At 44.3% G+C, this 25,559-nt stretch overlaps 2 protein-coding genes and 1 pseudogene across 6 annotated transcripts; all 3 read left to right on the forward strand.

Annotated features, from left to right (window-relative positions):
- The window catches only part of LOC136465479 (putative disease resistance protein RGA4), a 66,671-nt pseudogene extending 63,889 nt beyond the window's left edge, over window positions 1–2,782 (forward strand).
- A 1,242-nt stretch (window positions 2,783–4,024) lies between these two features.
- On the forward strand, window positions 4,025–18,154 carry LOC136466959 (uncharacterized). 5 transcript variants are annotated; one of them, XM_066465496.1, is made up of 8 exons: window positions 4,042–4,222; window positions 6,453–6,562; window positions 6,713–6,804; window positions 15,486–15,605; window positions 15,708–15,786; window positions 16,756–16,842; window positions 17,492–17,554; window positions 17,632–18,150. In XM_066465496.1, exons 3-8 carry the CDS (start codon window positions 6,749–6,751, stop codon window positions 17,707–17,709), a joined length of 483 nt encoding a protein of 160 aa, XP_066321593.1. In that variant the 5' UTR covers window positions 4,042–4,222; window positions 6,453–6,562; window positions 6,713–6,748; the 3' UTR covers window positions 17,710–18,150. The 5 variants fall into 5 exon arrangements, with proteins under 5 accessions (XP_066321595.1, XP_066321594.1, XP_066321593.1 ...); XM_066465495.1 differs by having other exon boundaries at window positions 4,043–4,222; window positions 6,453–6,510; window positions 17,632–18,149; XM_066465497.1 differs by lacking the exon at window positions 6,453–6,562 and having other exon boundaries at window positions 4,040–4,222; window positions 15,486–15,578; window positions 17,632–18,152.
- A 4,349-nt stretch (window positions 18,155–22,503) lies between these two features.
- On the forward strand, window positions 22,504–23,040 carry LOC136465480 (uncharacterized). Its single transcript, XM_066464194.1, has one exon. The coding sequence runs from the start codon at window positions 22,504–22,506 to the stop codon at window positions 23,038–23,040; it is 537 nt and encodes a 178-aa protein (XP_066320291.1).
- Window positions 23,041–25,559: the final 2,519 nt, after the last annotated feature.

The following is a 25,559-nucleotide window of genomic DNA, read 5'->3' on the forward strand; positions in this document are numbered from 1 at the left end:
ATCATGTTGACCGGATGCACCGGTCAGTACACCCCGAACTCCAGTGGTTAAGAGTTGACCGAACGCTGACAGCGTCCGATCAACACTGACCGAACGCGTCCGGTCAAGTTTTCCCCTCACTGGAACCTTACTGATGTCGACCGGACTCTAGACCCCCAGCGTTCGGTCACTTGCTGAGCAGCGTCCGGTCAGTAGCCGGAACCTGATTAGCGTCCGGTTAGCATTGACCGGACGCGTCCGATCAGGATTCTCCCTCTCTGGGACCTTATTGGAGTCGACCGTACGCTGGCCCTCAGCGTCCGGTGACATGACCTTGCAGCGTCCAGTCACTTCCAGATGCTTTCACCTTGGTCAAATGAACTGACCGAACCCTGAGCCAGCGTCCGGTCACACCGGAGCTAGCGTCCGGTCAGTATTTGACCCTCCATTCACTTCCAACTCTCGAACATATGTGAATGAAGTTTGCTCCATTGGATCAAAGGGCTGTTGTGGAGCTACCTAGTGCTAGTTTTAACAAGTGTGTACCACACCTAACTCACTAGACTTACCTAGATCAAGCTACCCGTTCATACCTCCCTCAATAGTACGGCCAAAGGAAAAACAAAGTCCTAAACTACTCTAAGTGTCTCTCCAACTCCAAACGACACTTAGAACTAGTCCATCCTTAACCTTGTCGTCCATCCTTTGAAAACCGAAATGATTTCCATCGTAGGGGCATGACAACCATGATTCCCAATCGATCTCCATTACCGTGATCTAACTCAATTGTTTATGCAAAACACACGTTAGTCACAGTAATAACGTATTATCATTAATCACCGAAACCCAACTAGGGGCCTAGATGCTTTCAGCCCATATAATATTTAATAAATCAAATAAAACTCTATGGTCCGTAACATTAAGCGTTGTATGGTTTAATACCGTACGGGATTTTAACTGAACGTTGACTCAGCTTATTTGGTTGGAAATTATCCATCTTAATTGAGAAGCTGAGAAAAGGACACAAGAGTGCCACACGCGCGCGCACCGCCACCGCCGCTGCCGGCCGAGCCGGGCCAAGGCCGTGGGCGTGGGCGTGGCAGGCAGGTAGGCAGGCGGCGAGCGAGCGGACAGGCGGGCGTGGCTTGCGCCAGTTACCGTCTCTTCACCCTTGCTAGGGTTTTGTGGAGATTGATTCTCTTGTAAGCAGCCATAGGCGTGTAACCCAAAACTCTTGAGATAGTGAGATTGTTGCTGGCTGGTGCCCGTGGTTTTTCCCCTTCACATTGGAGGGGTTTTCCACGTTAAATCGTGTGTCTCCTCTGTGGCTTGATTCTTTACTTCTTATTCCTATACGTCGTTCATAACAGGTTTCTCCCTCCCCGCCGTAGGCATAAAAGTAGAAGTCCTCCGTCAGTCCAATCTTTCCTTCACTTATGAGAGACCACATCTCAGCCGTCATTTGGTTTTCCCCGTCCCGTACCTCTGTGCGCACGGAGCAACGGTAGAGCAGGTGCCTCCAGAACCCTCGTCCGCCTGCGAACCTTGCACGGGGTGTGCGGCGATTAGGTTTTTGGGAGCGATTCCACGACTGCTCGTCCACGTCACAAACGTCTTCTTCCTGGTGATCGCTCGCAGAACAGCAAGGTGTCTTCTTCCTGGTGACTGTTCGTGGGACTGCACTGCGAACACCTTCCTGCATCGACTGTGGTCCACGACTTCGAGTAAGTAGTAACGCACTATGTCTGGTGTGAATGGAGCCTCCGATGTCATCGGCATGAGATCTTCCGCTGGGTACACTTTTAACTCTCTGATTACCGATCGGTATGTCATACTTGCATGCTGTAACATTTGTTAGTGATATACACATACACATATATATCGTCACGAATCTACTGATGTTTTATTTCTGGATTAAATTGACCATGAAAATGCCTAATTATCTAACAAATGCAGCTGCTACCACGATTGAATGAGTTGGAACTTAGCCCTCCCACGTCAGCTTGGACAGGCGGCCACCATGTTGAAGTATCTCCGTTTAAGAGGTGTGGGCAGCCTTAAGATGGTGGAGAACTTCCCGTTCCTCTCAAATGGCCTTTTAATTTCTGGATGCAAATGCCTAGAGAGGGACTCAAATCTTCCCCATGCGAGACTGCTACGGGTAGCTCGGTGTCCAAGTTTAAGACATGTCGAGGAATTGGGTAGTCTGGAGCAGCTGTGGCTGGATGTAGATATGCAGGACCTCTCCTCGCTGTGGGTGCCTAGTAGCGATGAAAACGGTACGGATATTTTCCGACCGTATTCGAAACCGAATTCGTTTAGAGGGGTTGAGATCTGTCCGTATCCGAGTCCGGATATCCAACATCCGATACCGTATCCGTATCCGAATATTCAAATCGCATATTTATTATGTCGATATCCAATCGTATCCTATCCGACATAGTTGACACTATCCGTATTCAAATTCGAATCCGGACAAAAATATGAAAACAAATATAATATCGGTAATATCCGTCCGTATCTGATGCGTTTTTATCCCTAGTGCCTAGGCTTAAACACCAACGCGATGGTGAAGACCTAGACGTGTACACATGGACTGGAGTCTGAGAAACACTAAATCAGTTATGAAAGTAGAGAAGCCTGTTGGGTGGGCAGCAGATACATGGTATGAACCTACTCCTGGTTTGGCATTAATTTGATTGGTTGCGCTTCCTGCTCCTTTCTTTGGGTTATCCATTTATTGCTGTTTTGTTGTTCTTCACGATATTTGCCTTCTGAAGGAAGGAGGCTGTTTATGGAGTAGATCACCCAAAACGAGCTGATGTGGAACACAAATTAAGGAGAAGGAAAGCCAGCGTCAGGCCTACAGGAATGCTTATTATGCTTACACGTCCATAGGCTCCGTTCGCTGCAGCTTGCAGCTAGGTCGGCTGTGGCTGCACCTCTAGCTTCTGAACTGTGTCGTCCCAGTAAAAGTTACGTATCTCGAATAACCAGAAAAACTTACAGTTTGAAATGAAGTGGAGAGAATGATATTAATAAAAAAAACATAGTTGTATGCCAGCCTGTTATCAGCGCTTGGCATTTGTATATGTAACAACGAGCATGTTCGCTGATTGGTTTCTGGGTTGATAAGCCCAGCTGGTACTGGTTTGTTGTGAGATGAAAACACTGTTAGCTGGCTAATAAGCCCTAACTGAAACCAATAAGCGAACATGCTGTACATCAAGAACTTCATCTATCCGTTGTCATTTGTTGGCGTTGTAATTTTGGCCGGTTTTCGCTGAAAATCAGAGACTTTTGTTCCTACTAGTGACCTTCGCTGATAATTTCAATTCCATTTGGCTCAGGGTTTTCAAATTTTAGCTAAAATTTTAGGTAGAATTGAACTTTGATCGAAATCTCAGTGTATTTTCACCGGCTTTCGAGATTTTCGTTTCTTTCGATCCCCTCCGATATTTATGTCTCAAACCGGTAGGGTGAACCTTGCGTTTTAGAGAAAAAAAAATCTACTTAGCCCCCTAGAAAACCTTCTTGGGTTTACTTGAACATTATTAGGCGATTTAAGGGTTACGATCTCAGGTTTTATAGTTGACAGGGTGTCGGGGTTATATAGTCGATGCTTGATGTATTAGGTGGTTATATATATACTTTTTAATATGTCACATCAACGAAACCACTTTTAAAATCGTCTTATTTAGACGATTTTCAATAGTTTAAGGAGTAGAATACTCGAGTAGGTGAAATAGACAACTACCAACTAATCGAAGGGGTTAAGTAGACTTTTTATCTGCATTGTAGTGTATATATCAGGGGTTAATCTCTATTTTGTTGGGTTTGTCTGGGGGGCCTCGGACAGGATATCAGCCCATTGCCATTCAGTACGAAATGAACATGATCAATGCCCACGCTACCATGGTCAACACACTCGCGGATGAAATGAAAATGGGTGTGGGATGTGCTTGCTCCGGTCATCAACCGAGTTTAGAATTTGGGCTGAAATTTGGCGAAAATCATTTCTAGCTGGTGCTCGCACTTCTAGCTTGGGCCGCATCGCGCATATGTGTTGCCTTCCGTCGGATGGCCAACGCATGGCATCGGGCGTCAGGACGTCCGTCTGACGTAGATTTCTCTCTGTGCCTTTCTTTCTGGCGGCGACGACAAGGCGAGCGTCGCCGCCGCCACCGCCCTACGCCAGGTGCCCAGGTCGTCGGGCCCTTCTCCGGCGACAAGCAGCCGCCAGGTATGCCTACCATACCTTCTCTTTTCTTCCTGCTTTGCGAAACCGAGCACCCAGTGACCCAGACCCTAATGTCTGTGTTCGGATCTGTGTATACATGTATTATGCCTACCAGCTTCGTTATTTAGGTATCGGGTACACAATTGTACACCCATGGCATATGCTGGCTCTGCTCTCATCTGTACTTCCACTTCGTAAATAGGGATCTTTTTGTTTTCCACGGAGGATAGGCCAAAGAAAACCGAATTGTTCATGAGTGTCGATCCGGAATTTGTTAAGAATTAATCTCGTATTTATTTAAGAGCAGTCGATATTCAGATGACTAATTTGTATTATTGTGGTTGGCCTAATCTCGAGCTTAGTTTTACCGACGAATTATGATACAATGTATTCCTTGTCCAAGTAATTGGACTATGCCATGTTTTTGCCTGGTATTCGTCTTAGTTATCTTAGTTTTTTTAATGCATTCTAAGGTCAGATAACTTTCGTATCTGTTATGCATTTGCATTGCCCTGGTTTATACTCGATTGGTGTGGGTAGGCAGCATTTGCACTAGTGCTTGGTGAAATCACAATACTTAGGTGTGGTGGGTGATGAGTAGGATGAGCATAGACCAGCGGTATAGGCCTGTAGGGAGTACGGCAGGGCTGGCCATGCTTGGGATCTGTGGCCTGCAGACTAGGGCATCATGGACATATCGGTGATGCGGCAACTGGGTTGTATTGGAATTGGGTGATTATTTCCTTCATTTTCGATTCTCCTGTGGCACTGTAATGTGCTATTTTCATTTTGGTGAATGACAGTTTCAAGCATTGTCTCATATTTGTGAAACATCAGATCTATTGCTTTGTGGCAAACAATTTGTTAGAGAAAATTTCCTATTTAGCATCAGGAAGATGACATGGTTCCTTATTTAGCACCGAAAGATAAAATATTCTCAATATAGCACTGGGTTCAGTTTCCGTTCCCTATATAGCACTGCTGCTAAATTTGGTCTCTAACGTCGTCAACTACAAGCAGAAAATTCCATTTATACCCTTGTTTCATGTGCAGCCACATCAGTTTATTAACAATGATATTTTATTGTACAGATTTTTTTTGACAGTTCCATTTTCTTACATTGAACATTTTTTTGACAGTATAATTTTTTGGACCATGAATATTTTTTGGCAGTACAATTTCTTTTGCACAGATTATTTATGATAGTACAATTTTGTGGACAGTACCAAACACACAATTTTGTGTATATGTGCCTATGTGGACTTGGTGTACAGTTTGGTACTGTAAAAAAATGATCATTATTCACAAAATTGTACCGCCATAAATAATCTATGCAAAAAAACTTGTACTGCCAAAAAATATTCATGGTCCAAAAAAGTTGTACCGTCAAAAAATGGTCAATATAAGAAAATGGTACTGTCAAAAAATCTGTACAATAAAATATCACTGTTAACATGTAATGGCGCTACATGTGAAACAGGGGTAAAGTGGTCTTTTCCCCTCGCAGTTGGCAGTGTTAGAGCATCTCCACCAAATCTCCTATTCCTTCTCCCCTCTAACCAGTTATATGACATCTTTCAGAAGTAAATTTAGGATATAAGAAACCTATGGTCTAGTAGATTGCCAAAACCTCATCTTGATTTAGGAGAGGGAGGGGTCTCCCCTTTCTTTAGGAGAGATGGTGATGAATTTAGGAGATCTTCTAAAGAATATAGGGATAGGAGATGTGATAGGAGATCTGCTGCAGGCTGTTATATTTCCTATTTAAGGGATAGGAGAGAGTATAAGCGATCTGGTGGAGATGCTCTTAGATGCCACATTTAACAGGCAGTGCTATATACGGAACAAAAAATGAACCCAATGCTATATTGGCAAATTTTATCTTTCAGTGCTAAATAAGGAACCGTGTCATATTCCGATGCTCAATAGGGAATTTTTCTCTAATTGCCTGTTGCCACTTGGGTTCTAGGGTGATTTATGGGAAATTTGTGTAAGGGTGTAACTTGATATATTGATTGCTTTATGCAATAATTTGCAAATTCTAAGATTATTTTATGATTTTTCATGTTATTGAAATGCTGGTTATGCTGCAGAACTAACTGTTTAACACTTTCAAAGTTCCACCTAACATGTTAGCTTGTTGATGTCATTGGAGGATTCATGTTGAACTATTACTATGATTGTGATATTTTTAGTTCTGATTCTGTTTTGGCCAATTGATCCTGTGGTGCAGTGAGGGAAGCTATTGGTTGGTGCTCACAGGCCCTGCTAACTTATGCCATTCCTGTTCGGTTAGCAGTTCCTCTATGTTAATCATACATACAGCACCTGCCCTTGAGAGTGGTAGGAGTGTGAGGGAGACAAATGTTCAATTTTACGTACTTATGTTTTTGTGTGAGAAAGGTTGTGTTCGAGAAAGAAAAAGTCATGTAAGATTCTATCAGTTCATTCTTATTTTTGTCCATCATTAATGTAATCTATTCATTACTGTAGGACAAAGTGCATCTGAACTGCATTGGATCCTTAGAGATGATGAATGAGTCTTTTCTTGATAGGATGGCTTCCCAACTTTGGTCAACCTGCAAGTAAGGATACATGTACTGTCTTTAAGCATTCCAGCTCATTATTCATTTGTATTTTTTTTCTGGTGAATATGCAGCTCACACAAGTTTACGTTTATCTATTAATCATACTGCTGTTATGCCAATTAATTTCATTTTAACAGACTATTATGGAGTGTAGAAGAATGTATAACTAACAGTTGATCTTTCTAGTTAATTTTCTTAGCTATATTTTAAATTATTAGAGAGAAATTTGAACATGCTCTATTTGATAATGGTTATTATTTTCCAATTAGATCAGAAGATATATTTTTATCTGTTTTTGTTGGTTGCTCATGTTGGGTTTTTATTCTAGCCTACCCTAGAGACTGAAAATCTTTGTTGCTGTTGTTATATATAAGAATGTAGGATAGATTTTGAACTCATTCTTAGCCTACATTTGCTCTTGGCTCATGTCACATTTCAGTAGTGACAAGTGTGGTTGCCACCTGTCTTTTCACTAAGGTTTAGAAAGGTTGATTTCATGCCTCCTGTCATTCATATCACATTCTTCAATTAGTCATTTCACTACTATGCTCTGTTTGTAATGTGAACCAGTCATCTTGGCTTCAAAGCATACCTTGTGTTGATCTACATCATTTAGAATTTAAAATAGAGCATTGAGTATGCAAAAACAGTTTCCCAGCACCTGAAGTCATGGTAGATGTGGACCTAAATCTTAAGTAAATTGTCAATACACACAATGCATGAGCTGGCTTGTAGATATGGAAAAAATGGGTGGGGACGGTCCCCATAGAGCAATCATGGGCACCCAATGTGGATTTGTGACGTGTGTCCATGTGTATGCATCTAACGCATGAGAAAGATGTGGTTTTTCTTTCTAACTATTCCTCCTAAATTTATGGAACAAATTTATTTGTTGGATGCAAGCACATGGACACGTGTCACAAATTCACGGTGGGTGCCCATGGTTGCTCCATGGGGACCATCCCCAATCATTTTTTTTCTACGTAAGATGCCACCACAACAGATAGAAACTAGAGCGATCAACAATAATTTTTGGCGGCATCTCCCCTTAAAACAAGAGCAATGCGGAACCATGTTTTTGAGGCGCCACGGCGAGGCGCGGCGCCCGACCCCCTTCACAACGCCTAGGCGTTTGTGGCGGACGCCTAGGCGACGCCATACACACATTTATTAGGCGCCATATGATCATCTTAATATATATGCTACTAAAATTCAGAAGCAAATCATACCTTAATATTGCAAGTCTTAGCATGTAATACCATAATAAATTAGCTACCAAGAGTGCTAGTGCACAACATAATAAAGTAGCAAAATAGCAAATCTGAAATCTCTCATCACTCAATAGCAACAAATTAGTTTCTAATATCATAATTGCTGGTAATGGAAGATGTACTCGCCATTGTGCTATTAGCTGTAACTGTAAAAACAAAGAACTCGAGCAGTTCCAGTCACCTCTCTGTAACAAAGCATGAGAGACAGGGAAAGAAACAGAGGAAGAGGGAAGGAAACAGAGGAAGAGGAGGGAAGCAGATGGCTCCAGAGGAGGGGAGGGAAAGCAGACTGCAGAGTACACGCCTCAAATATTTGGGAAAGCAGAGGAGGTAGGAGGGAAAGCAGAGGAGACGAGAGGCATACCAGGCGGAAGGGGAAGTACCCGACCAAGGCAAGGCAGAGCAGGTGTGGACGGATATGCGGACTCGAGGCAGAGGCAGAGTCGCGATGTGCGAAGCAGGGGCGGCCGGCCGGTGGACTGGAGCAGAGGAGCAGCCAAGCGGAGCTCGAGGTAAGCCCGCCGCCTTCTCTCTTCCTCTTCCGGTCGCCCGGTCTTCCTACCGCCTTTCTCTTTTCCTCTCCCCTCGATCTCAGTCGTGGCCGCGGGTAAAGGCCTCGCACGGTAAATTTCCCGCGCGGAAGGGCCTATCTACTTCCCGCGCGGTCAATTTCCCCCCTGCGCAGTCGATTTCCCGCCGCGCAGCCACCGCGCAGTCGATTTCCTTTTGTGCGGTCGATTTCCCGCGACCGCGAGGGCCACGGTCTTTTGGCGCCCTTCCCCTCGCGAACTGGCATCCGGCGTCCGCGGCGAGCTTGTAGGCGTCCGCCCGACGCCAAACCAGTCCTAGGCGACGCCTAATGCGATTAAGCGGACGCCATACCACTCCAGGTCGTGGCGCCCCCGACGCCCAGCCCCTCTGCCACGCCTTGTCGCCTAGGCGACGACTAGGCGACGACTAGGCGACGCCTCAAAAACATGGATGCGGAAGCAACAACATAAAGAGAGAATATAAATAAGCTCAACAACAAGATATAGTATCCTAATGAGCAGGTCATCATCAAACAAAGTGTAGAAAGATTTCCCAACAACAACCAGAAGCCAATGTTAAGGTTAACCAATTAACAGAGACTAAGTTCTAGTACTATTATTATTATAGCACAAGTTTTCACACTAAAAGATGACATGAATGTGCTGAGTGTGCTGCTATTTTCCCACCCTTCAAGCAAAAACCACCTGAGCGCCTGGAAAGATAGAAAGGGGGTGTGAGATATAAAAATCTTAGCAAGTAAAATAATTTAACAAGTTATTTACACTACAAGTTCAATAAGCATTGATTTTAAAAGTTGTTTATGTGTAATCCAACAATAAGCAATTAGATATAACCAACAATTGATACGACCTCATATAAGGTAAAGATTAATAATCACCGATCCCTGGAGAGCATAGCTTCTCACTAGCTCTCCCAATGCCTTAGTCCAAGCCACATATGCCATAGTCCAAAATTATAATGCATATAATGCAAATGCCATGTCTCATGCCTTCATACCCAACAAAGTATGAAGCCGCACATCGTTATGCCAAATAAACGATGTTGTACCGGTACGGTCGCGGCTAGCAAGCGGCGACACAACTCCATATGCCAATGCAGGAATGGGATGCAATGCAATGTTTATGTTTTTTACTCAAACACGCAGTGTGTTAAAAGGAGAAAAGAGTCATACATAGACCCGAACACACACACACACTCAGTAGCTATGGAGCTAAGACTCAATCATCTTTTACAGAATGGAAGAAATGACCTCTAAGATTCAATCTAAGCTCCCCTAGCTGTGAGCAGGGATAGACCCTTAGCTCCTGCGAAACAGAGCCGCTCATTGAAGGTACAATCATTCCAGTTCTTCCGGATGCTCCAGGCGCCAAGGATAATGAGTGAGTTTAGGCCTTTCCTTGCATCACCAGTAACAACTACTTCCACTTTTGCCCACCAATCATCCAAGATTGAATCAGTAGGTTGTGGGACGAGGGAGGAGAGCCCCACACAGGAGGAGAATACCAGAACTGTCTAGCAAACACACACACAATGAGGAGGTGCTGAATGCTCTCTTCTTCCTGGTCGCATAGAAGGCATTTGTCCAGGGTGGGGAAGACCTCGCCGAGCTAACCTGTCAGCTATCCAACATCGGTCGTGAGCGACCAGCCACATGAAGAAGCGACATTTTGGGGGGCCCATGACTTCCAAATTCTTTCATAGGGTCTGATAAAGTGGTGCCTTGGAATATTGCCTCATATGCAGACTTTGCAGAACCAGAGAGCCTCCAAACGTGCTTGTCATGTATCGCCTCTTGAAAGTTCCACATCAGATAACACATCCCATAATTCTAAGAATTCCATCAAGGCTTCCACAGAAATTCCCCCTTGGATATCTTCAAGCCATTTCCCATGACAAAGGGTGTCCCTCACCGTACGCATGCTTGATGTTCTCTTAGGAACCAAAGCATATACCCTCGGTCCTAGTTCCTGAATACTTTTAGTGGTAGACAGGCCCATGGTTTGTTTGGCTCAATTTTCTTAAGCCATGACCATCTTGTCCTTAATGCATATCCTCGGTATTTTAGGTCAGCAATTCCCAATCCCCCAAGCTCCCGAGTTCGACACACTTTGGGCCAAGAGATGAGACAGTGCCCTCCATTTGCTTCCTTTAGACCTCTCCGTACGAAGGCTCTTCTAATCTTATCAATGGCTTTAATAGCCCATGGTGGTAGATCAGTCGCCATGGCCACATAAATCAGCTGATGCAATCAGGACATGTTGTACTTGAACCACCCTTCCTGCCCGTGTCTGCTTTCCACCCAGGTAACTGATCAGCAAGTTTGTCAATGATTGACTGGAATTATTCCTTGGTCAGCTTCTTAGTGGTCAGCTTCTTAGTAGAGAGAGGCAGCCCAAGGTATTTGCAAGGGAAATCCTAGGACTGCACAAGGTAACAAACTCTGCTGCAATGCCATGTTATAGAAAGGAAAAGATATACCACATATAACATCATGAGCGTCTCGCCATAGAGACATCAAGCCACATTCCATTACATGAGCGTCATCAACCATTAGTAAATGAATATAGATATTCACATAGAAAGCATAGAGGACAAGTCAAATGAAAGAAACATGGTTTGAAAGGCCATAGGGTATTAGTTGTGGTTCTGAATTTTTAAGGTGGAGGTAGAGTTAATAACAAGTTAAAGCTTGTAGCAACCGCCACTATGTTTACTTGCCTCCAATGAAGTGATGACCGCTCTATGTGCGATCTGAAGCACTACCACCTACTTAAGTAGTATAATATCAGAGAGAGAACTCATTTAAACAAATATAAACAGTAGGTAAAGCGCTCCTATGCCCTAACCTGACATTGAAGCAAACAGAGAACAAAGCAACAAGCCAACTGCAGCAGTGTTGCTTCACCTTTTTGTATCAATCAATCTATTATGGCTATGATAGCAACCAAATAAACTATTAGAATCCACACAAGTCCTACAACTTTCATGAAGAGCTTATATTTTTTATCACACTTTAAGATGGCCTAAATTGTTGTTAGAAACAGGCTTCAGAAACTGTCTAAGAATTGAGACAGCAGACTTTACATTTTCATATCTCCATATCCTTATGTCCAAAAATTATGCAATTTCACCCGATAGCAAACCATCTCATGATGTACAACTTTCATATTACTCATATTTGCAGATAGGGTCAGAAAGATGGCCTGATGCATGAGCAAAGCTTAACTGAATTCTGCAGAGAAAACAATACATCTAACTTTGAAAATCTATATCTAGAGTTCCTCTTATCCAAAGGCCATGATATTTGCCAATATGGAAAGCTAACTGAATGAAAAGTACTAAAAAACTCTAATGATTTGTAAAGTACCATCATGCCTCTAAGGTTCTCCAAAACCTCTAGATCCACTTCTGTGTCAGAACTTTGTCAGGGAAAGACAGCTTGCTTAGAAAAAACATAACTCCCAAACTGCTTATGCTAAAATCACAGAATTTCATGAGCTAATAGATCTAAAAATTATCTAAAAGTTTCTTATTATCCACTTTCGCAGAAAAATAAATTTAGGTTGCGGAAACTACAAGAACAGTTACAGTGCTCAAACTGTCAGGCAGCAGAATCCTAGATTTGATTTCCAAAGGTGATTCCTCCCTCAATAACTAATACCAAGACCAAAGACCATCCAAAACATCTCAATCAGAAGACCCAAAGGGGTAATCATCTCACCTTGGTTATCCCAAGCTAGGGCAGCAAGAACAGATGGGGGAAAGTCGATCTACACCAAGTTGCAGCTCAACTCGATCCTCTCCTCGTCCTCAATCCATTTTCCTCTTTCCCTTGGTTATTACTGGTTTGGGGAATGTGTTGGAGAGGGTGAGGACGCAAGGAAGAAGGGGGGGACGTGCTGGAGGGGAGGAGCACGAACAGGAGAAGGGTGAGTGGCTGATGGGTCTGGAATGTGAATTCTAGGGTTGGGGGCGACTTGGGCCTGAGAAGGTGGTGGGCTGGCTGGGCTTTGGCCCGTCTAGCCCGTTTCTTTCAGTTTTTGATGTTGAACACATCAAAAAATGGCTTGGAAGAGGGCCAAGGCCCATCCAGCCCACGACCTTCCTAGCCCCAACTCCCCCTCCCCCTCTACCCTCTGCAGAGAGTGTTCCTCCCCTGGTATGCTTCTCTTTTTCTCGTGTGTCTGACCTCCCTCTTCCCTACGCCCCCTTTCTCTTACCTGCACCCTTCCCTCTCTAGCACCTCCTCTAAATCAGCAATAACTAGGGGAAAAGAGGGAAAATGGATTGAAGAGGAGGAGAGGATCGAGTAGAGCTGCATCTTGGGTGTAGATCAACTTCTTCCCCACTGTTTCTTGCTTCCCTAGGTTGGGGATAGCCAAGGTGAGATAATTTTCCCCTTGGGGTCTTCTGATTGAGGTGTTTTCTATGGAATTTTGTCTTAGAATTTAGGGGTTTTGAGGGAGGAATCACTTTTGAAAATCAAATCTAGGATTCTACTACTTAACAAGTTTGAGCACTTGTAGCTGTTCTTGTAGTTTCTGCAACCTAAATGTGTTTTTCTCCGAAAGTGGATAATACGTAAGTTTTAGCGAACTTTCAGATCTATTAGCTCATAATTTTAGCATAAGTAGTTCAGGAGTTATGATTTTTCTAAGAAAGTTATCTTTCCCTGACAAAGTTCTAGACAGAACTTGTTCTAGGGGGGTTTGGAGAACCTTAGAGGCATGATGGGATTGTACAAATCATAAGAGATTTACCGTACTTTTTCATTAGCTTTACAAATTGGTAAAGATCATGACTATTGGATAAGACGAACTCTAGATTTTCAAAGTTAGATGTACTATTTTCTCTGCATAATTTTCAGTTAAGCTTTGCTCATGCATTAGGCCATCTTGTGGACCCTATATGCAAATGTGCATAATATGAAAGTTGTAGATCATGAAATGTTTTGCTATCTGGTGAAAATTGCATAATTTTTGGCCACATAAGGATATGGATATATGAAAATGTAAAGCCTGCTGTCTCAATTCTTAGACAATTTCTAAAGCCTATTTGTAACAACAGTTTAGGCCATCTTAAGGCGTGATAAAAATATATGATCTTCATGAAAGTTGTATGCCTTGTTGTGTAGATTTCAAAAGTGTATTTGTTTGGTATCATAGCCTTAATGGATTGAAATATAAAAGGTGCAGTAGCATTGCTGCACTTGACTTGGTGCTTTGTTCGCTGTTTTGCTTGTATGTTGGGTTGGGGCGTAGGAGCACTTTACCTACTGTTTATTTTTGTTGAAATGAGTAGTACCTCTGATATTATACTACTTAAGCAGGTGGTAGTGCTTCGGATCACACATAGAGCGATCATTACTTCATTGGAGGCAAGTAAACATAGTGGTGGTTTGCTACAAGCTTTAACTTGTTATTTATTCTACCTCCACCTTAAAATTTCAGAACCCAATACAATATAATGTTACCTCTCAACCATGATATAATATTTTGTGACATGCTCTATGCTCTCTATTTGAATATCTATGTCCAACACTTGTGGTTTGATGATGCTCATGTTGATTTAGTGGAACAAGGCTTGTTGTCCACATGGAGAGATGCTCATGGTGCTATATGTGATTATTTATCATTCTTCTTATGGCATTTGCATTGCATCGAACGCATTCATTGGCATATGGAGTTATGTCGCCGCTTGCTAGCTGCAACCGTACCGGTACAACATCGTTTATTGGGCATAATGATGCAGCTTCATACCTTATTGGGTATGAAGGCAGGAGACATGGCATTTGCATTGCATATGCATTATGATTTTAGGCATGAAAGCCTTGGACTAAGGCTTTGGGAGAGTTTGTGAGAAGTTATGCTTCTCCAAGGTTTGGCGATGACTAATCTTTATCTTATATGAGGATGTATCACTTGTTGGAATTATCTCATTGCCTATTGTTGGTTTGCATATAATTGAAGATTGAATTGATGCTTAATGAACTTGTAGTTTAAAAAGCTTGTTAAAGCAATTTACTTGCTGAGATTTTTATCTCAAGCACCCTTTCTATCTTTCCAGGCACTCAAGTGGCTTTTGCTTGAAGGGTGGGAAAGTAGCAGCACACTCAACACATTCATGAAATCTCGTGTTGTGTAATAATAATAATGATGATGATAATAATAATAATAGTACTAGAACTTAAAGTCCCTGAAAGCAGAGTATGGCACAGGAAATTCGCCCTGTTCTTTAGCAGTATTTTTCAGCGAACAAACAATGTTTTCCTCTCACAACAAATCAGCATAAGCCAAATTTCAGCGAAATGAACAGGCCCATTGAAAGATTGATTAGGAGGTCAATGGCAAGGTTACATATGTAGGCAAGGAGGACCCTAGGTTGGTTTATAGAAGTATGACCACCGTCGGATCTCCTTGCCTAATAACATCAATCAATCTATAGCTAACCATAATGGGCCGATGGCCCAGGTGCACATGCAGGCTGTCTAACTGTCCCTATTTATTGGTTAACCCTAACTTTGGCTTGTAGTTGTTGTTGGGAAGTCTTTCTAGACTTTGTTTGATGTTTACCTGCTCATTAGGATGCTATATCTTGTTGTTAAGCTTATTCATATCTTTCTATATGTTTTTGCTTCCGCGTTACTCTTATTTTTAGGGGAGATGCTGCCAAAATTGTCAATGTTTGCTCTAGTTCTATCCCTTGTGGTGACATCTTAGGTAGGGAGGCTTTGGGGTGTTACAGTATTTTTCCTTCCTGTAGATATACTTGTTCTTGGAACTAAACTCATTATTGCCTTTTTATTTTATCATGTAACACTACGTCTTAATGCTATCTTAATCTTGAAAATTACAGTTACTACACTGGATATCCCAAGGACCTAGGGCCTTCAAGAATTATACCATTCACATCTGAGCGTCAGTTTGTGCAGCTACTGCATGAAGGCAGGCCTGTACTTGTTGCCTTTACTATTAAGTATACTAACTCTGCTGTATTTTTTTTTTCAGAAAAACTAACTCGAATAGCAAATCCTCATGAGCAGTTCTCACTTCAATCCTGAAAATTGCATTTTGTTAGGTGCACTTATACACAGCATCTTGACAAACTACTGGAAGAGGCTGCTGCTACATTTTATCCGCATGTCAAGTTTGTCAGAGTAAGCCACTCTTCATTTTACATTTACAAGAAAAATTCCTCTTAGTCTTGTCAGATCACTTCTAATTGATGAACTAATTTGGATAAGACTGTGAACTTATGGTGCTTCATTGACTACTTGTTGCCTAAATTAAAACTATACTCCCTCCATACTAAAAAATGTAGTCGTTTTGGACAAGGCTTGGGTCAAACATTGAGAATATAAATCATGAATAACTTAAGTTGTTGAGTTTGGAAATGTGAAAACTATATGTATAGATTTGTCTTGAAAAATACTTTCACAAAAAATTACATATATCACTTTTTGATAAATATCTTTATAAAAATAAGTAGTCAAAGTTATGCTTTGAAGACCGTGTCGCTATCTAAAACGACTTCATTTTTTAGTATGGAGGGAGTACATGTTATAGCCTATTATGCCTAAAGTGCAACTTTTTGTTGGTGATTAAAACTATAATTTATCTTGAAGGGCGGGCCTGATGCAAGCGGTAGAGTCTTACCACCTATGACCGGAAGGTCCCAGGTTCGAGTCGCGGTCACCTCGCATTGCATAGGCGAGGGTAAGGCTTGCCACTGACACCCTTCCCCAGACCCCGCACAGAGCGGGAGCTCTCTGCACTGGGTACGTCCTTTTTATTAAAACTATAATTTATCTGAATGATAAAGCTATAAACTTTGTTCCTGGTTGGCTCATTTTAATTTTACCGTGTAAATTGATCTGATGTTACATCTATCCTTAATCAATGTTTTCTGTTGTTGTATTTAGCTTCACTTGATCAAATTATGTGTTGTCTATGTTTGCATATATGGCTTAGTATATGTTCTTTTTTCAACTTCCTGTTTCACTTAGACAAGCAAGTTGATTGAGGTTGGGGGGGGGGGGGGGGGGGGGGGGGGGGAGGGGTCGGTTCTTTTTGGTTAGGCTTGCCTCCAGCAAGGAACCATTGAACATCTTCTTGTCTGCCATCAGGTTGAGTGCCCGAAGTATCCAGGGTTTTGCCTCACCAGGCAATGGAATGAATATCCATTTGTTGAAGTATTTTACAGCCCAGAACAGGTTATCTTTGTTTACTTGGTATTTGTTTGGATCTTTCATGCAATTTTAATTCATTCTCTGGTTACTATTTCACTGCTTTTTTTAAAAAAAAATGTGCCAACTGGGATAACAGATAGCAGCATAGTGGATCAAGGCGTGATTTTGTTGTGAGCTCATTGCCTGCTAAGTTAGTATCATTGTATTGTGATAATTTTTCCTTCTTAATATTTTATATTCTTTATAATTTCCTTAGTACTCATGGCTAGATGATGATAAGTGAAACAAGATTGGTACATGACAAACTTCTGCTTGCCGAACAACTCACAGGAACTAGCTACTAGCCTGCATGCACATTTAGTGTGTTACTAGTTTACAGGGGTACTTTTGACTAAAAGCGAGTAAAAAATACTTGGGAACATGTGTGCTCCCTCTAATCTTGCACAGCAATTCAAAAATTACACGCCCACTAATTTAAAATGGAGGGAGCTACAGTTCAAAAAAAAATGGAGGGAGCACTTGTTCAGCTGCCTACAAGGCCAAAATGTTGTTTTCATTCTTTCATCCTCAGGCATCGCTATTGATTGGTTGTAGAGTTGCAGATATTTTTCTTTCACAACCATGAAGATGTTTTCATTTATGGTCTTGGCTTGACTTTTTTTCTATACTTTAGGCTGCAAGCCAAGGAAAGAGCGTGGATCCTAACATCACAAAGTATTCTGTAAAAGTGCTACCTGTAAGCTGGTGCCTTTCCGTTCAATAGTTGAATTCATGTTTTGTTGTTGAGCTGACGATGTATTGTATCTCCTGCAGTTCAACTATGATCAGAGCATGTATGGATTTCGTGAATATTTCAGGAAGCATGGTTTCAAGTGTTCTGAAACAAACTGAAACTAGATCTGTCAATAAGAATCTGCCTTAGGAGTAATCCTGGGAACTTGAGTAGCATGGAGGCAGTTGTTGTTTATAATTGAAATGCAGTGAGGCTCTACTGGTGTCTTGACTCTTAACCAGTTCATTCAATGGTCTGTTTGGTTGTTACTCAGGTAAGTTGCCTGGTGCTGTGTAGAATCTCGATCAGTGGTCTGATTTCTTTTTGGTTTGGATCCTGGAAAGGCTGCCTGGTCAGGCAGCAATCCTAGGTGTCCAAAGTTGTTGGGCAAGTTTCTTAGGACACTAACCAAACAAGCCAGTGTCGGGTGCTGATGAATGAATGCCTGGCTCATGAGGGCAGGCCATAAATCAAACAGGCTAAAATTCATGTCATGTATTCATGTACAGGGGGTACTGTTCATGCCTATAGATTAGCTTTAAAATACCTATGGACCTTTGGATTTGGTAAATAAATAATTTACCGCTCAGCCAGGACTGAGCATTTTGCATATATTCTTTTTCCAGCGTTAGTGATTTGCGATTTTTATGGTCGGAGATGGCAGTTGTTACCTGTTAGAGGTCAAAGCCCCTGGACGAAATGAAGTTATAACCTTTTATCTCATTAATTACCAAAACCTAAACAGGATTTTTACACTCAGCTAGCGCTCTCCTCGACTATCTATCTGACCGGCCTATGTTTTCAAGGATTTTGGGTCTTGAGCCGTAGCCGTAGATATTGATTGAGCAACACTAAACCCCAAGATATTGGCTCCACGTCTCTCAACACTCAGGTTTTGTCCGCAGGCAAGGCTTCATAACCAAGCATGATTCCTAGGCATTCAATTTTGATCGCCTAGGGTTGAGATGGTTGCCTGCCGCCGGCCAGGACACAATCCAAACAGCCACTGAATCTGAGGACCAACTTCAACAAATGCTGCAGGTTAACCGAATGCTGGAAGAAACTTTGCCACTTCCATGTTTGGGCCTTGTTTAGATTGCAAGTTTTTTCACTCTCTTCATCACATCAAATCTTTGGACACATGCATGGAGTATTAAATGTAGATAAAAAAATAACTAATTACACAGTTTGATTGTAAATTACGAGACGAATCTTTTTGAGCCTAGTTAGACCATGATTGAACAATAATTGTTAAATACAAACAAAAATACTACAGTGTCAAATAGTGATTCCTAACTCCAATCTAAACAAAGCCTTGCTTTCGACACAAGAGCAGAACATTAAACCTGATGGCGCTACCAGGCCTGCCTATTCTAAGTTGTGTAGGTCTCACAGTGTGGCGTTCACCCACACTTCCAATGGTGCAAGGATCGCAGGTCGTTCCTATTCTAATTTGCACCTCTGGGGCTCTGGGCTAGCTTCAGATCCAGACTTCTGTAACAAAACGCCATATTGAAATGGGCTGCTAAAAGCCAGACCATGGCTTTCAGATAAGGCCGAACCTATCATTTATTTTCTCCTTAGAAATATGGCATTCGATGTTTCTTATGTTTTAGACCTTGTTTGGTGGAGCTATGGCCAGCTCCGGCTCCACCCCTCCGTGCATTATAGTAGAAGATGACAGATGTTTTAATCTGTCTTACTAAAATGAACTAGGAGCTTATGAAACCAATATTTTGAGCTTCAGGAGCTCCAACCCTATAGTTAGGAGCCGGAACCATGCTAAATGGAGCCTTAATGTTTTAAAACATATCTCCGTAGATTTATGAAAGTGCTGTTGTTTTGAAGACTTTTTTTTTAACTCACATAGAACATAACACAAACTAAGTGGGCATGTTTTATTTTTAACATGAAATACAGCAGGGGAGACCCCCACTGTATGATTTTATTAAAAGAAACAGAGCTGTACAGAAAAACCTCCAAAGGGAGGAGAAACAACAGAGGAAAAGAAAAACCTAGGGGAGGGACAGCCAAAACAAAACAAAAACAAAAAAACTAAGGAAGCTATACAGTCTAGGAAGACAGGACGCTTCAACTCACTGAATCTATGAGCTTGTAATTTGGCCTCAACACAGAAAGAGCTCTTCCAGGAAACAAAGGAAGGCCGGACTCTATCGAAGATAAAATTGTTTCTTTGCTTCCTAATTTCCCATGCCGCAATGGTGAAAATCTCCATGAAGAAGGTGCTTTGATATTGAAGCTTCGCCTGATGCATCATTTAAAAGAATTCCAAAGAGAAATCCCAGCAAATTCCAAGATGCTGCCAACAAGACTGACTGAAAGGGCAGCTGAAGAACAGTCGCCTCCGATACAGAATAAAATTCAACCAACCTTTCACAAATGTAATCTTCAGCCCTCCAGTAGACACACTGAGTTCCCGACCGTACTTGGGGCCACAAAAGGCTTTAAGGCTCCAGTGGTGACAAAATGGCAGCAGGTTGTCACACTCTCAGATACTATAACTATATCCCCTCTAGATGGGAGGGGGCTGTCCAGAATCAAGAACATGATGATAGCAGTCACTCTATATGTACAAGATGGATGGCCTTGCATAGCACAGAAAACGTAAGTTAGCATCACAATATGATCTGGTAGCACAGCGCATTCCTAACAACTTCAACATTCACAACCGCATGGATAGAGAAGAACGAAAAAAAAAACTGTAAAATACTATCACTGCTCAAAATTTTAATGTCTGACAGATGAGGTGGTGTGCAGTAATCCTGTTGTGGAAACCACCACAAAGGTTTTGCATAAGATAAGAAAATAGCCCTAAACTATTTACCACTCAATCTAACAGCAAGTGGCTTCCACTCAGCTAACACAACAGCTGGGTACAGTTACAAGCAAATGTCCTTGATCTGACCAATATCCAAGGAAAAAATAGGCTTCAGTGTTCTCTACTCCGGGTTGACCTTTTGCATCTTTGAATATAATGCTCCTTGTTTATTTTGGCTTCACGACGCTCCCTCAGTCCCTTTATGTCATTTGATAAGGTCAACTTCCCAACCTGAATTCAGTCAAAACCACGAATCAGGTTACCATGTCAAATGCAATGTCGACCTTTATGATTGTTCCAAAAACAAATTCAGTACAGACCTGCTGGTCTGGCATGTAGACTTTGCCCAGCTTGCCCTGCACTGGATCCTTGGTGACGTTTTTCATCTACAAGAAGGTTCATGGTGGTTGTGAACACCATAGCGACTAAGGAAGATTTTAGTGAGAACATAGAACAATAGAAGACATGGGAGGGGACATTAGTTGTACAAGGCTAATGGAACCGCAGTTGGCGATAGATGACTACAGTGACTGAGAAATGAAGAACAGTTAGTTCCATGTTGTATACCTTCTTAGCATGCTCAGCAGTCCTCATAGCTTCTTTCTTCAAACTTTCAACTGGAAGCCTGTGCCTCCGATTTGTCTCATATAGTTGTGTTTATTTGTGTGCTTGGTGACAGACATGCATGATCATGTATTTACTAGTGTTGCAATAATCATTGTATGGTGCATCATTGAATTCTATCCAACCTGATAATCCTATCAGAAATAAAATGAACATTCTTTGTTTTTCTTCTAATCTTTTTATTGTTGATTGAGTTCTCTGTCCTCGTATCTTAGATTATATCCGTTCATTGGTTTCATGTGTGCTTTTCGAGAAGCACTCTATGCATGTTGACATGCAACGTACAAACATAGTCACTCGACGTAGCGCCACTCTCGGGCGCGGTACGCCGCCCACACCCAGTGCACTGTTCGTCATGCTGCGGGATTGTTGCGCCTCTATAGGACTAACGTCGTGTACCCTGAGATCAATGTAAACGTGCGGTCAATGAAAAACAAGGCGCGATTCCGCGCTCGCCTAGGCGCGCTTCAGCGCTGGGCGGAGGGGTAACGCCTCGCCTAGGGGGATAAGCGGAGAATAGGCGCCGTGCCACCAGATCCAGAGCCGCGCCGCCCGAGGGAGGGAGCTGCGCCGCCGGATCCATTGCCGGGCCGCTTCCTCCGGGCCTCCCTCCTCCCAATCCCATCAGATGCGCATCCGTTTGAAGGAGAGGGGAAGGGAGTAGAAAGGAAAGGCAGGCCTTGGGTCGTGATGGCGTGGGGGCGCGAGGCGAAGCTGCGGCAACGCACGAAGGCTGAGCCTGTGGCCTGCCTGCCTGCAGCCGGCCTCCATGAGAGAGAGAGAGAGAGAGAGAGGTCACGGGAAAGAAGGGAGAAGAAGGTCACGGGAAAGAAGACGGACTGCTCGGGCTGCAGATGAGATGTGGATAAGACCGAGCGATTTTGCGACTTGCCCCTCCACTTTGTAAAAAATTTCAGCAAATTTTCTTGCTATGATTTCCTTTACTGATTTCTTACATTCTAGTCCCTAGAACTTCTATTTTTTCACAAGATACCACTTCTATTGCTGTATGAACTTCTATTTATTCAGCATTTCAGCAACTACATTTATATATTTATTCAGCTATACATGCTGAATGCAAATTTATCAAAACGCCTAGGCCTGCCTAGGTGCGCCTAGGCGCTAGGCGATGGGTCACCGCCTAGAAACCGCCTAGCGCCTACAAAAACACTGCGTGCGGTTGATCAATTCTCCCTCTTACATGGTATAAGGACCGACAGATCCTGATCCTTCTTCAATCTGTTCGCCACAGCATCCGCATCTATGGCGTCATCCCCTTCCAACAACGACGCCTTTTGACTCTGACCTCAATCCACCAGAACCCGCTGTTGCTGCTGTTGTCCAAAGCATCAACATACGATCCCACGTCCCAGTCACCCTCGACCTCGACGACGGCAACTACTCCCAATGGTGCTGCTTCTTCAACTCTGTTCTTGCCAAGTTCGGACTCATGATGCACGTCCGATCACCAACACCGACGGTAGAGCGCACTGGCGAGTGGCAACTCATCGACCCCAGCATCGTCAATTGGTTCCTCAACACCGTCTCCGAGTCCATCTTCGACATCGTCCACAAGCCCCATCTCACCGCCTTCTCCTTGTGGACCGCCATCGAAAAGCTCTTCCTCGACAATGAACTCCAACGCACCGTGTACCTCGAGGACGAGCTACGCAGCGTTCAACAAGATGACATATCCATCAACAACTACCGCACCAAGCTCAAACACCTTGGCGATGAACTTCGCGACATCGGCCACCCCATCTTCGAGCCGAGCCAAGTTCTCAACCTACTCTGGGGTCTCAGCCCGCGGTACCGTCATCTCAAGCCAGTGATCACCGCCAAGTTTTCGCCCCGCACCTTCATGAGCACCAGATCATTCCTGATCCTCGAGGAGCTTAGCGAGAAACATGACGCCAAAGCTGAGGCATTGGTGCAGCAACAGCAACGCCGCCGAGCATGGATCCGGCAACAGCACGGCCTCCGCTGACGTCCCGCACTGTCGGGTCCGCTGACGGCGGCTCCAGCTCAAGTGCCTACCGCTACCGTTCAAGTACAGGCAGCATGGACGCGGCGGAGGCTACACCGGTGCGGCAGCCATTGTCCCCAGGGCCCCTCTAGACCCTGGACCACGGGTTACAACCGATGGACCGGCTACGTGCAGGCCTGGCACGCCCCTTTTCGGGCACCCGGCACTGGCCTCTTGGGTTCTCGACCACCCCTTCAGCAGCAGCAGGCCATGATGGCATATCAGGCTCCGACTCCCACCCCTCCTGGCAAATCAACAGGGACTTGGGACTCATCGTCCCCTACACGGCGCTGTCCAAAGCTGGCGTGCGCACCCATACTCCAAGTGCTGCCAGATGGTACCTAGACATAGGTGCTACCACTCATATGGCTTCCTTCCCTGGTAACTTCCCTACCACCCGCTTCAAACCTTCCTCTTCGATGATCACAGTCGGCAATGGTGCCCGATTGCCTCTCACCAAACCTTCAGTTCCATTCCAACATCTTCCTCCCTACTTTATTTACGCAATGTTCTTGTTGCTCCTTCTTTGATAAAGAACTTAGTTTCTGTCCAGCGGCTTAATCGTGATAACAATGTTTCAATTGAATTCGACCCCTCTGGTTTTTCAATCAAGGATCTTCCAACGCGGGTGGAGATGCTCCGATGTGAAAGCAGTTGGGATATTTATCCACTTCGGTTCCAACCACATCAAGCTCTCACTGCCTCATTGTCATCAGCAGTTTCTTTGTGGCGCCAATGCCTTGGACATCCAGGAAACAATGTTCTTTCTCAAGTTCCTGTAATCTGTTATTACTTACCGGTTATCTCCTAGATCTAACCGACTTGTAACACTACCCCCCGGCTATATAAGGCGGGTAGGGGACCCCCTCAAAACGCACGCAATATCATACGATAGCCAATACAAACCAACAGACCATAGGAGTAGGGTATTACGTCGTGCAGACGGCCCGAACCTGTCTAACTCTTGTGTCTCTGTTGTCTTCTTGTTCTTGATTACGCGCACCTCTGCCGATCAATCTACCTTCGTGGGATACCCATCGGAGAACTACCGACGATATTCTATCGACACTTATGGACGATGTCAAAGACAGACTTGGAGATGGTGTTGAGGATCCAATTGATGCAGGGGGTCAATGAGTTGCCACTTGCGTGCGCTCCTTCGGCGTTAGCGACCGGACGGGTGTCGTGAGTCCAAACTTGCCAAGAACGGAGTCGAAAAAGCAGCACCATTGGGAGTAGTTGCCATCGTCGAGGTCGAGGGTGATTGGGACGTGGGAACATATGTTGACACTTTGGAGAACAGCAGTGTCGGGTACCATAAAACGGGGTACCCCGAGCGTACGCCAAAAGAGTCACTTAAACCCCATCAACAACAAAGCCAGAAGATAAGCCGTGGGTTAACCACCAGCCCCGTCCGAGCCCACCGGCTCTCCGCCTCGCCTTAGGCCTCGCACGGGAGGTCTCGACGCCCTGACGAATCTCCGCCTCGCGCGAGGCCTCTCGCGGGAGGCCTCGACAAGGAGCCCAATCTCCGTCTCACCCGAGGCCCCGTGCGTACAGCCTCGAACGAGACAGCGATTCTCCATATCGCTCGAGGCTGGCTTGGCAATAACCCGTCGCTCCCGCCTCGACCAGTCTTCCCAACAGCGCGTCACGTCCCATTAATGCGTCAACCACTCCCGCAATCTCAGCCGGACGACGGCTCGACACCACGGAGTGGCCGACGGGACAAGGAGTCGCATCAACGCCATACCGGCTACGACAAGGCGCGGCGGGGATTACCGGCCACTGTGTTCTGGCGCTGTGCCCACGATCAGCGCCTGCACTACACTGTGCCCCGTAACCCCCGCCCCGAAGACAACGCGGCATGGGAAGTCTAGTCTGGGTCATCATCGCCTTAGAATCAGCGTACAAGATCAACCGTTCCCTCCGAGCCTCGGCACTCTACGTCAGGGCCTCGGCTATCTTGAGATTCACGTCTGCCGAGACCCCCCACGACGGTTCGGCCTAGGCACCAACCGAGCCTCGGCTTCGCGCGCAGTCAACCTACAGTGACCCGCACGCCGACCGCCACACCCGCTTCGAGGTAGCCCTGGAGCTCCCACGACGCACAGGATCAGATGTGACCAGCGCGTCGCCCCAGTACTTCAAGGACGGACCACTTCGACGGCCACGCCACCACAGGAACAGGCTACAGGGCTCGGACATGCCGCCTCCGTTCGCACGACGCCATGTAGTTAGCACACGTACTACCCTTGTCCCCCCTTCAACTATAAAAGGAAAGGACCTGGACCGTTTCTAGAGGACGAACAGGCACATGCACAAGCAACACTCTGTAACACGCACGCTTCCCCGCTGCCTGAGAGCAACGTCTCAAGCAGCCCGCACCGCTCCACGCCGAGACCTGCGACTAGCTCCCTCTCTCATCCAGCTTGTAACCCCCTACTACAAGCACTCCGGTGCAAGGAATACAAGATCGA

This window comes from Miscanthus floridulus, chromosome 7 (assembly GCF_019320115.1).
Source record: "Miscanthus floridulus cultivar M001 chromosome 7, ASM1932011v1, whole genome shotgun sequence".
Taxonomy (NCBI): Eukaryota; Viridiplantae; Streptophyta; class Magnoliopsida; order Poales; family Poaceae; genus Miscanthus; species Miscanthus floridulus.